The sequence below is a fragment of the Eucyclogobius newberryi genome, unplaced genomic scaffold (assembly GCF_026437365.1).
Source record: "Eucyclogobius newberryi isolate DKJ021-1_F unplaced genomic scaffold, fEucNew1.0.hap1 SCAF_300, whole genome shotgun sequence".
In the NCBI taxonomy this organism is placed as follows: Eukaryota; Metazoa; Chordata; class Actinopteri; order Gobiiformes; family Gobiidae; genus Eucyclogobius; species Eucyclogobius newberryi.
In genome coordinates, this window is record NW_027315947.1 from 4,879 (window position 1) to 18,005 (window position 13,127).

A 13,127-nucleotide genomic window follows, 5' to 3' on the forward strand; every position below is an offset into this window, starting at 1 on the left:
TGTGTAAGTGTGTTACTGGTTTGTAAGTGTGTTACTGGTTTGTAAGTGTTTTACTGGTTTGTAAGTGTGTTACTGGTGTGTAAGTGTGTTACTGGTTTGTAAGTGTGTTACTGGTGTGTAAGTGTGTTACTGGTTTGTAAGTGTTTTACTGGTTTGTAAGTGTGTTACTGGTTTGTAAGTGTGTTACTGGTTTGTAAGTGTTTTACTGGTTTGTAAGTGTGTTACTGGTTTGTAAGTGTGTTACTGGTTTGTAAGTGTTTTACTGATTTGTAAGTGTGTTACTGGTTTGTAAGTGTGTTACTGGTTTGTAAGTGTGTTACTGGTTTGTAAGTGTGTTACTGGTTTGTAAGTGTTTTACTGGTTTGTAAGTGTGTTACTGGTTTGTAAGTGTGTTACTGGTGTGTAAGTGTGTTACTGGTTTGTAAGTGTGTTACTGGTTTGTAAGTGTTTTACTGGTTTGTAAGTGTGTTACTGGTTTGTAAGTGTTTTACTGGTTTGTAAGTGTGTTACTGGTGTGTAAGTGTGTTACTGGTTTGTAAGTGTGTTACTGGTTTGTAAGTGTTTTACTGGTTTGTAAGTGTGTTACTGGTTTGTAAGTGTGTTACTGGTTTGTAAGTGTGTTACTGGTTTGTAAGTGTTTTACTGGTTTGTAAGTGTGTTACTGGTTTGTAAGTGTGTTACTGGTTTGTAAGTGTGTTACTGGTTTGTAAGTGTGTTACTGGTTTGTAAGTGTGTTACTGGTGTGTAAGTGTGTTACTGGTGTGTAAGTGTATCACTGGTTTGACTGGGCTGTTTCCCACACCTGAAGTTTAATGCTTTAGATACATTTCCACTCTTTAATTTTGCAGATCCTTTGGCATCAAAGTCATGTAAAAACCTTCAAAAACCCTCATAACAGTCGACTAGAACCACTATAAACAATCAACTTTAACAGTATCAAAAATAGAATATGAAAATATTTTACACAATACATCATATGAACAGCATTAAACACAAGACCATATTTAACAACTGTAGAATACAAATACTATTACAAAATATAAGCTCCAATGAATGAATCCAGCAATTAAACAATATTACTTTGACTTAGTATTTACTTAGATGTATAAATATGTATATTGCACATTAATCCACCTAAATAAATGCTACATCACAACATAACAGTTATTTTATTCATATTGTAGCGTCTCTAGTGCGCGTGCGCGGTCTCAGGGGCGGAGCTAAGAGCGGCTCAGGAGACCAGGTAGTTTCTGATGTTCCTGTTCCATCACCATGGTTACGGCCAACAGTAACCAACTCTGTTCAAGAAATAAAGTGACAACTTTAAACCAGCATTACTGACCTGAGCGAGAAGTTACAATATTTACACCCAAACTAAAGCACAACCCGCTCCTTTAACGTCTTAAACTAACTCACGGTGCGGCACAAGCGGCGACGCACGCGGCGGCTTCAAACGCTTCAATAAAGCCAGTGATCTTCCCGAATGTTCGGTCTCGCGTCTTTAAACTCATTGCTCCGGCGACACGTGCGTCGCTGATGCTCCGGACGCCATTGACGGCGATGTCAGAGTTTACGTCTTTTCCAGCGCGAATTTCGCGATCTATGGAAGGTTTAGGATGGTCTAGATTCTAGAACGTAAAGGATATAGAATGTGAGTGGTAGATTTTTAATGAGTCCAGAACCGAATCACCGGGTTTCGGTTTTTTTGGACCTGAACCGAAACGTCCAGATCCGGTCCTGAGGAGCGGTACGCATCCCTAACGGGCGCCATTTTGAAAATGGGGCCTTTCTTGGAGTCAAACTTTGGTCAACTTTTAGTGTGTTTTTAAGTACATCTGATACTATTGTAAACCACTGAAAAACCTTTTGTTAGAATTGTTTTGGGGTCAAGTCATTGCAGCTGATTAGAAACATTGTGTCATTTAAAGGCTCATAATGTGTGCTGTTCTCTGTGACTTATTGAGCAGCTGTGTTAGTGTCTAACCTTGATGGAAGTGCTCCAGCGCAGCGCTCAAACTCCTCTGCATCTCACACACAATGTTGTCCATCTGAGCGCCTGTCAGAGCGCCGGTCAGAGCGCCGGTCTGAGCGCCGGTCAGAGCGCCGGTCTGAGCGCCGGTCTGAGCGCCGGTCTGAGCGCCGGTCAGAGCGCCGGTCAGAGCGCCGGTCAGAGCGCCGGTCAGAGCGCCGGTCAGAGCGCCGGTCTGAGCGCCGGTCAGAGCGCCGGTCTGAGCGCCGGTCTGAGCGCCGGTCAGAGCGCCGGTCAGAGCGCCGGTCTGAGCGCCGGTCTGAGCGCCGGTCTGAGCGCCGGTCTGAGCGCCGGTCAGAGCGCCGGTCAGAGCGCCGGTCTGAGCGCCGGTCTGAGCGCCGGTCTGAGCGCCGGTCAGAGCGCCGGTCAGAGCGCCGGTCAGAGCGCCGGTCAGAGCGCCGGTCTGAGCGCCGGTCTGAGCGCCGACACCCCTCATCTGCTCCAAACGTCTGGACACCAAAAACTGAAGTAAACCAGCTTCATGTTTCAGTGACTCAGGCTGAGTCTGAAGGAGAGACGAGACCTCCTGCCACCAAAGTAACTTCTGAAAGATCATCTGAGGAGGAGAGAGAGAGGGTCAGAGGAGGAGAGGAGGAGAGGAGCAGAGGAGGAGAGGAGGAGAGGAGCAGAGGAGGAGAGGAGGGAGGAGAGGGTCAGAGGAGGAGAGGAGGAGAGGAGGAGAGGAGCAGAGGAGGAGAGGAGCAGAGGAGGGGAGGAGGAGAAGAGGAGAGGAGCAGAGGAGGAGAGGAGGAGAAGAGGAGAGGAGCAGAGGATGAGAGGAGGAGAAGAGGAGAGGAGGAGAGGAGGAGAGGAGCAGAGGAGGAGAGGAGGAGAGGAGCAGAGGAGGAGAGGAGGAGAGGAGCAGAGGAGGAGAGGAGGGAGGAGAGGGTCAGAGGAGGAGAGGAGGAGAGGAGGAGAGGAGGGGAGGAGCAGAGGAGGAGAGGAGCAGAGGAGGAGAGGAGGAGAGGAGCAGAGGAGGAGAGGAGCAGAGGAGGAGAGGAGGGAGGAGAGGGTCAGAGGAGGAGAGGAGGAGAGGAGCAGAGGAGGAGAGGAGGGAGGAGAGGGTCAGAGGAGGAGAGGAGGAGAGGAGGAGAGGAGCAGAGGAGGGGAGGAGGAGAAGAGGAGAGGAGCAGAGGAGGAGAGGAGGAGAAGAGGAGAGGAGCAGAGGATGAGAGGAGGAGAAGAGGAGAGGAGGAGAGGAGCAGAGGAGGAGAGGAGGAGAGGAGCAGAGGAGGAGAGGAGGAGAGGAGCAGAGGAGGAGAGGAGGGAGGAGAGGGTCAGAGGAGGAGAGGAGGAGAGGAGGAGAGGAGGAGAGGAGCAGAGGAGGAGAGGAGCAGAGGAGGAGAGGAGGAGAGGAGCAGAGGAGGAGAGGAGGGAGGAGAGGGTCAGAGGAGGAGAGGAGGAGAGGAGCAGAGGAGGAGAGGAGCAGAGGAGGGGAGGAGGAGAAGAGGAGAGGAGCAGAGGAGGAGAGGAGGAGAAGAGGAGAGGAGCAGAGGATGAGAGGAGGAGAAGAGGAGAGGAGGAGAGGAGGAGAGGAGCAGAGGAGGAGAGGAGCAGAGGAGGAGAGGGTCAGAGGAGGAGAGGAGGAGAGGAGCAGAGGAGGAGAGGAGGAGAGGAGGGAGGAGAGGGTCAGAGGAGGAGAGGAGGAGAGGGTCAGAGGAGGAGAGGAGGAGAGGAGGAGAGGAGGAGAGGAGGAGAAGAGGAGAGGAGCAGAGGAGGAGAAGAGGAGAGGAGCAGAGGAGCAGAGGAGGAGAGGAGCAGAGGAGGAGAGGAGGGAGGAGAGGGTCAGAGGAGGAGAGGAGGAGAGGAGCAGAGGAGGAGAGGAGGAGAGGAGCAGAGGAGGGGAGGAGGAGAAGAGGGTCAGAGGAGGAGAGGAGGAGAGGAGCAGAGGAGGAGAGGAGCAGAGGAGGGGAGGAGGAGAAGAGGAGAGGAGGAGAGGAGGAGAGGAGCAGAGGAGGGGAGGAGGAGAGGAGCAGAGGAGGAGAGGAGCAGAGGAGGAGAGGAGGAGAGGAGCAGAGGAGGAGAGGAGGGAGGAGAGGGTCAGAGGAGGAGAGGAGGAGAGGAGGAGAGGAGCAGAGGAGGAGAGGAGCAGAGGAGGGGAGGAGGAGAAGAGGAGAGGAGCAGAGGAGGAGAGGAGGAGAAGAGGAGAGGAGCAGAGGATGAGAGGAGAAGAGGAGAGGAGGAGAGGAGCAGAGGAGGAGAGGAGGAGAGGAGGAGAGGAGCAGAGGAGGAGAGGAGCAGAGGAGGAGAGGAGCAGAGGAGGAGAGGAGGAGAGGAGCAGAGGAGGAGAGGAGGGAGGAGAGGGTCAGAGGAGGAGAGGAGGAGAGGAGGAGAGGAGCAGAGGAGGAGAGGAGCAGAGGAGGGGAGGAGGAGAAGAGGAGAGGAGCAGAGGAGGAGAGGAGGAGAAGAGGAGAGGAGCAGAGGATGAGAGGAGGAGAAGAGGAGAGGAGGAGAGGAGCAGAGGAGGAGAGGAGGAGAGAAGCAGAGGAGGAGAGGGTCAGAGGAGGAGAGGAGGAGAGGAGCAGAGGAGGAGAGGAGGAGAGGAGGGAGGAGAGGGTCAGAGGAGGAGAGGAGGAGAGGGTCAGAGGAGGAGAGGAGGAGAGGAGGAGAGGAGGAGAAGAGGAGAGGAGCAGAGGAGGAGAGGAGGAGAAGAGGAGAGGAGCAGAGGAGCAGAGGAGCAGAGGAGGAGAGGAGGAGAGGAGCAGAGGAGGAGAGGAGGGAGGAGAGGGTCAGAGGAGGAGAGGAGGAGAGGAGCAGAGGAGGAGAGGAGGAGAGGAGCAGAGGAGGGGAGGAGGAGAAGAGGAGAGGAGCAGAGGAGGAGAGGAGGAGAAGAGGAGAGGAGCAGAGGATGAGAGGAGGAGAAGAGGAGAGGAGGAGAGGAGGAGAGGAGGAGAGGAGCAGAGGAGGAGAGGGTCAGAGGAGGGGAGGAGGAGAGGAGCAGAGGAGGAGAGGAGGAGAGGAGGGAGGAGAGGGTCAGAGGAGGAGAGGAGCAGAGGAGGAGAGGGTCAGGAGGAGAGGAGCAGAGGAGGAGAGGAGCAGAGGAGGAGAGGAGGAGAGGAGGAGAGGGTCAGAGGCGGAGAGGAGGAGAGGAGCAGAGGAGGAGAGGAGGAGAGGAGCCCCCCAGCCCCCCCTCGCCCTAACAGACTGCCCCATCACCACCATGGACTCCCTCCACCTCCTCTGCACCACCATCACCAGGACCTCAAGTGGGAGGAGCCACCATCACCAGGACCTCAAGTGGGAGGAGCCACCATCACCAGGACCTCAAGTGGGAGGAGCCACCATCACCAGGACCTCAAGTGGGAGGAGCCACCATCACCAGGACCTCAAGTGGGAGGAGCCACCATCAGCTCCAGCAGAGGATGTACTTCCTGCAGCAGCTGATGAAAGATAAGCTGATGATGGAGCAGTTCTACACGGCCATCGCCTCCTCCATCACCTCCTCCATCACCTCCTCCATCGCCTCCTCCATCGCCTCCTCCATCACCTCCTCCATCGCCTCCTCCATCGCCTCCTCCATCGCCTCCTCCATCGCCTCCTCCATCACCTCCTCCATCGCCTCCTCCATCGCCTCCTCCATCACCTCCTCCATCGCCTCCTCCATCGCCTCCTCCATCACCTCCTCCATCGCCTCCTCCATCACCTCCTCCATCACCTCCTCCATCGCCTCCTCCATCACCTCCTCCATCGCCTCCTCCATCACCTCCTCCATCACCTCCTCCATCGCCTCCTCCATCGCCTCCTCCATCACCTCCTCCATCACCTCCTCCATCACCTCCTTCATAGCCTCCTCCATCACCTCCTCCATCACCTCCTCCATCGCCTCCTCCATCACCTCCTCCATCACCTCCTTCATCACCTCCTCCATCGCCTCCTTCATCACTTCCTCCATCGCCTCCTCCATCGCCTCCTCCATCACCTCCTCCATCGCCTCCTCCATCGCCTCCTCCATCGCCTCCTCCATCACCTCCTTCATCACCTCCTCCATCACCTCCTTCATCACCTCCTCCATCACCTCCTCCATCACCCTCCTCCATCCCCCTCCTCCATCGCCTCCTCCATCGCCTCCTCCATCACCTCCTCCTTATGATATATTCATGTAAATATTCATGTAAATATTCATGTAAATATTCATGTTATATTCATGTAAATATTCATGTAAATATTCATGTAAATATTCATGTTATATTCATGTAAATATTCATGTAAATATTCATGTAAATATTCATGTAATCATGTTATATTCATGTAAATATTCATGTTATATTCATGTAAATATTCATGTAAATATTCATGTAAATATTCATGTAAATATTCATGTTATATTCATGTAATCATGTTATATTCATGTAAATATTCATGTTATATTCATGTAAATATTCATGTAAATATTCATGTAAATATTCATGTTATATTCATGTAATCATGTTATATTCATGTAAATATTCATGTTATATTCATGTAAATATTCAAGTAAATATTCATGTTATATTCATGTAATATTCATGTTATATTCATGTAATATTCATGTTATATTCATGTAAATATTCATGTAATATTCATGTAAATATTCATGTAAATATTCATGTAAATATTCATGTAAATATTCATGTTATATTCATGTAATATTCATGTTATATTCATGTAATATTCATGTTATATTCATGTAAATATTCATGTTATATTCATGTAAATATTCATGTTATATTCATGTAAATATTCATGTAAATATTCATGTTATATTCATGTAAATATTCATGTAAATATTCATGTAAATATTCATGTTATATTCATGTAATCATGTTATATTCATGTAAATATTCATGTAAATATTAATGTAAATATTCATGTAATATTCATGTAAATATTCATGTAAATATTCATGTAAATATTCATGTAATATTCATGTAAATATTCATGTTATATTCATGTAATCATGTTATATTCATGTAAATATTCATGTAAATATTAATGTAAATATTCATGTTATATTCATGTAAATATTCATGTAAATATTAATGTAAATATTCATGTTATATTCATGTAATCATGTTATATTCATGTAAATATTCATGTAAATATTCAAGTAAATATTCATGTTATATTCATGTAATATTCATGTTATATTCATGTAATATTCATGTTATATTCATGTAAATATAAATGTAAATATTCATGTAAATATTCATGTTATATTCATGTAAATATTCATGTAAATATTCATGTAAATATTCATGTTATATTCATGTTATATTCATGTAAATATTCATGTTATATTCATGTAAATATTCATGTTATATTCATATACTCATACATGATATACACGTGAAGTACATACATGATATACAGGTGAAGTACATACATGATATACTCATGAAGTACATACATGATATATTCATGAAGTACATACATGATATACAGGTGAAGTACATACATGATATATTCATGAAGTACATACATGATACACAGGTGAAGTACATACATGATATACTCATGAAGTACATACATGATATATTCATGAAGTACATACATGATATACAGGTGAAGTACATACATGATATACTCATGAAGTACATACATGATATACACGTGAAGTACATACATGATATACAGGTGAAGTACATACATGATATACTCATGAAGTACATACATGATATACAGGTGAAGTACATACATGATATACTCATGAAGTACATACATGATATACACGTGAAGTACATACATGATATACTCATGAAGTACATACATGATATACACGTGAAGTACATACATGATATACTCATGAAGTACATACATGATATACAGGTGAAGTACATACATGATATACTCATGAAGTACATACATGATATACACGTGAAGTACATACATGATATACAGGTGAAGTACATACATGATATACTCATGAAGTACATACATGATATACAGGTGAAGTACATACATGATATACTCATGAAGTACATACATGATATACACGTGAAGTACATACATGATATACAGGTGAAGTACATACATGATATACTCATGAAGTACATACATGATATACACGTGAAGTACATACATGATATATTCATGAAGTACATACATGATATACAGGTGAAGTACATACATGATATACTCATGAAGTACATACATGATATACACGTGAAGTACATACATGATATACAGGTGAAGTACATACATGATATACAGGTGAAGTACATACATGATATACTCATGAAGTACATACATGATATACAGGTGAAGTACATACATGATATACTCATGAAGTACATACATGATATACAGGTGAAGTACATACATGATATACAGGTGAAGTACATACATGATATACTCATGAAGTACATACATGATATACAGGTGAAGTACATACATGATATACAGGTGAAGTACATACATGATATACTCATGAAGTACATATATGATATATTCAAAGCACTGCTTCTGGCGGTCAGTAGGGTTAGGGGTTACCACAATTTAACCACGATTCTATGAATCCTGGATGAGCATCTCTGTCACTCTCAGCTTTACAGACTCTGATTGGCCGTCTGAGTATCACAAGTGTGATGTTGTTGGTATTGATACTAGAACTACGCATGCACATGTTCGCTCATTGGTTGCTGTAAAGGGATTATGGCCGTATCCTTGGTTACTGGACTGATCTTGACATGTAAATATGCATGTAAATATTCATGTAAATTATGAAAAGTGGCAGTAATAGTCAAAATGTACGCATATTAATAACCGCGACTAGCGCGTACAACACTTACACTTTTTATAATCAACTATTAATTTTAAAATACTAAAAATATCGGCAACTCCCATTTACTGTATCAACCTTGTATCGGCCGCCCAAAATCCTTATCAGCCAGGCCGTAGAGGAGAAGGTCAGAGGGTCAGAGGAACAGAGGGTCAGTGGAGAGGGTCAGAGGGTCAGAGGAACAGAGGGTCAGTGGAGAGGGACATAGGGTCAGTGGAGAGGGACAGAGGGTCAGAGGAGCAGAGGGTCAGTGGAGAGGGACAGAGGGTCAGTGGAGAGGGACAGAGGGTCAGTGGAGAGGGACAGAGGGTCAGTGGAGAGGGACAGAGGGTCAGTGGAGAGGGACAGAGGGTCAGAGCAGGAGAGGTTCAGAGGGTCAGATTGTTAGAGGGTCAGAGCAGGAGAGGGTCAGAGGGTCAGAGGAGCAGTACATTAAGGCTGGTGTCCTGGCAGCTCTGCAGATGTTGCTCCAGGAGGAGAAGGTTCTTGCAGATGGAGTTGATGATTTGTTGAGCTTCTTCGTGACGAAACGCAGATGTTTTTCTGAGCAGATGCTGGGACAGACGTTCAAGCTGCTCACTGAAGCTGTGGCACTGCAACACACGGAAAACAAACACTGAACACACGGAACAAATACTGAACACACGGAACAAATACTGAACACACGGAACAAACACTGAACACACGGAACAAACACTGAAGCTGTGGCACTGCAACACACGGAAAACAAACACTGAACACACGGAACAAATACTGAACACACGGAACAAACACTGAACACACGGAACAAATACTGAACACACGGAACAAACACTGAACACACGGAACAAACACTGAACACACGGAACAAACACTGAACACACGGAACAAACACTGAAGCTGTGGCACTGCAACACACGGAACAAACACTGAACACACGGAACAAACACTGAAGATGTGGCACTGCAACACACGGAACAAACACTGAACACACGGAACAAACACTGAAGATGTGGCACTGCAACACACGGAACAAACACTGAAGCTGTGGCACTGCAACACACGGAACACACACTGAAGCTGTGGCACTGCAACACACAGAACAAACACTGAAGCTGTGACACTGCAACACACGGAACAAACACTGAAGCTGTGGCACTGCAACACACGGAACACACACTGAAGCTGTGGCACTGCAACACACGGAACAAACACTGAAGCTGTGGCACTGCAACACACGGAACAAACACTGAAGCTGTGGCACTGCAACACACGGAACACACACTGAAGCTGTGGCACTGCAACACACGGAACACACACTGAAGCTGTGGCACTGCAACACACGGAACAAACACTGAAGCTGTGGCACTGCAACACACGGAACAAACACTGAAGCTGTGGCACTGCAACACACGGAACACACACTGAAGCTGTGGCACTGCAACACACAGAACAAACACTGAAGCTGTGGCACTGCAACACACAGAACAAACACTGAAGCTGTGGCACTGCAACACACGGAACAAACACTGAAGCTGTGGCACTGCAACACACAGAACAAACACTGAAGCTGTGGCACTGCAACACACGGAACACACACTGAAGCTGTGGCACTGCAACACACGGAACACACACTGAAGCTGTGGCACTGCAACACACAGAACAAACACTGAAGCTGTGGCACTGCAACACACGGAACAAACACTGAAGCTGTGGCACTGCAACACACGGAACACACACTGAAGCTGTGGCACTGCAACACACGGAACACACACTGAAGCTGTGGCACTGCAACACACGGAACAAACACTGAAGCTGTGGCACTGCAACACACAGAACAAACACTGAAGCTGTGGCACTGCAACACACAGAACAAACACTGAAGCTGTGGCACTGCAACACACGGAACACACACTGAAGCTGTGGCACTGCAACACACGGAACACACACTGAAGCTGTGGCACTGCAACACACGGAACAAACACTGAAGCTGTGGCACTGCAACACACGGAACAAACACTGAAGCTGTGGCACTGCAACACACGGAACAAACACTGAAGCTGTGGCACTGCAACACACGGAACAAACACTGAAGCTGTGGCACTGCAACACACGGAACACACACTGAAGCTGTGGCACTGCAACACACGGAACAAACACTGAAGCTGTGGTACTGCAACACACAGAACAAACACTGAAGCTGTGGCACTGCAACACACGGAACACACACATGAAGCACACGAAGGCTGTGCTTGTGAGGACAGACACTGGAGACTGAACTCTGCGTCTCGCTGCCTGTGAAATTAATGCTACTCAGGAGGAAGCTCCTGATTGGACGATGCACCACAAATTTAGGCAAAAGTTCAGCTTTTTAACTTCTGGAGTCTGCCTGGGACACGTGGAGGTCAAGCCTTGGTCACAATGACCCAGACAAACAATTTGCTTGTACAAACTTCACATGTCATTGAAACCAGGAGCTCATTGATATTTTTGGATGTGAGCAAAGTTTCTTACAGCCTTCTTAGAATGCTTAAACGTCTGTCTTTACATTTTCAATAACAATTCAACGTGTTCTTGCGGAATCGAAGCCATACAATGGTTATGGAGTTCTTGTGTTCCTCTTTGAAATGACTTATGGTCTGGCCAGTTAGGAACAGAAATATAAAGCTACAGTTTCAGCTCAGCTGCCCTAGGAGCAACTCTGGGGGGAGTATTTATCCTCTGATAAACACTACTTATTCTATCAAACTATATTTCATATTTGAATTCTCCTATGTCTGTTCACTGCTGGTCACATGTTCCTCTCCTTCTTCCTCTCAGAGCTTCTGTTTCAGACTCTGCTGATAATGACCTGGAGATCCAGATGTTCTTCATCTGCCTGAGGAACACTCTCTCCTCCTGAACGCTCTCTCCTTCCGTCTGTGGGAGGAGGATCTCTCCTTCTCTGTGGTTCTCCTCCAGGTTTATACCCGTTCTTCCTGCAGAAGGAGGCTCTAAGGACAGGGGGCGCTCTGGGACATTTTCTCATTTCCTATGAACTGAGGAAACTGCTGTTGTGATTTGGGGTTTTTAACTGAAAATTCTGTGGGGCTTTCCAGAAGCATCTTAATAATAGGCCTGCCTAAGTGTGATAGCATGGCCACTGTAAGCCCTCGACCTATGTTTCTCGGCTGGCCTGGGAACGCCTCGGGATCCCTTTGGAAGAGTTGGAAGAAGTCTCTGGGGAGAGGGAAGTCTGGGAGTCCCTGCTTAGACCCGTGACCCGGCCCCGGATCACGTATGTAAGCCCTCTTAACTCAACTGTGCAGAGTTTTAACCTGTTACCATCCCCCTGTGGCTGGCGCGCATTTTCCAAATTACAAAAAATTCTCTTAGATCATCGCTTTTATTTGCGTGGTCAATACCAGCAAGTTATACATCATTTTAAAGCTTATTTTCTCAACAAAACGAATATGTTGTTGATACATCCTTGTGCTCAGTCTGTCCATAAGGAACCATTTGAAAAAACAATATCCACTTGTATTTTTCCTGAAGTTTTCCGATTTCGAGATATTGTCAAGTAAACAAACTTTTCTTCGTTTCTCTCGTCCGGCGCATTTCTCTGTCCATAACAAATGACCTGTTTGACTTATAAGATGGTGTTTGGCATCGATCTTTTCTTCAGACTGTTTTCATTACATAGCGCTAGCATGTGGTGATGTAGAAGACTTTGATTGACATATTATTCTTGCCAATAAGAATACCTTTCGAATGCGAGGTGGGATTTTTTTAGATTTTTCGGCAGGAGGCGACTAGATTTTACGCATCACGTTTTCTGATTTTATTAGCCTTCTGGACACGCATTTTGTTCGATATATGTATTATTATACCAATACAAAATTAAAATTAAAATATAATTATTGTTATTATTATTATTTTTAACCTCTATATGGGAAATTCATGGGTAAAACTCATATTTACACATTTTCACATACTTTGTTTTTAGCAGTTATAATAGGTATTAGTGGCCTACAAAACATCAAAATGTATGTTTTATGATCATAGAGGAGCTAACATTGTAATAAAACAGTTTGGCACAGTTGGCACATATTTGGATCACTTGTTCTGAATATACTTTTTCATACAAAAGGTCAACAGCACCAAAATGCCTGTTCCCAGAGATCTGAAACTTTACACAGTTCTTGTCAACAAGATAAACATCATGTGCAGTGAACAGTATAAGCACACAATGAAGTATGTCCTGCTCAGGACCATTACACATGGACAATATTCAGGCGAGACTAAAAAAGGATGTTTTGTTTATGTTTGGGCTTCTGTAGTGTAAGTTCTGAAGCCCTGACAGTGTGACATGTGCTTTCTAAT

At 46.0% G+C, this 13,127-nt stretch overlaps 1 protein-coding gene across 1 annotated transcript in view; it reads right to left on the reverse strand.

Annotated features, from left to right (window-relative positions):
- Positions 1 to 1,984: 1,984 nt before the first annotated feature.
- Positions 1,985 to 13,127, reverse strand: part of LOC140374709 (uncharacterized) — a gene marked incomplete at its 3' end in the record, with an annotated part of 62,408 nt that continues 51,265 nt past the window's right edge. The window contains exons 7-8 of the mRNA XM_072461700.1: positions 9,218 to 9,379; positions 1,985 to 2,585 (exon numbers count right to left, since the gene is read on the reverse strand). Coding sequence (XP_072317801.1) covers positions 1,985 to 2,585; positions 9,218 to 9,379 — 763 coding nt within the window. The remainder of the gene's footprint in view (positions 2,586 to 9,217; positions 9,380 to 13,127) is intronic.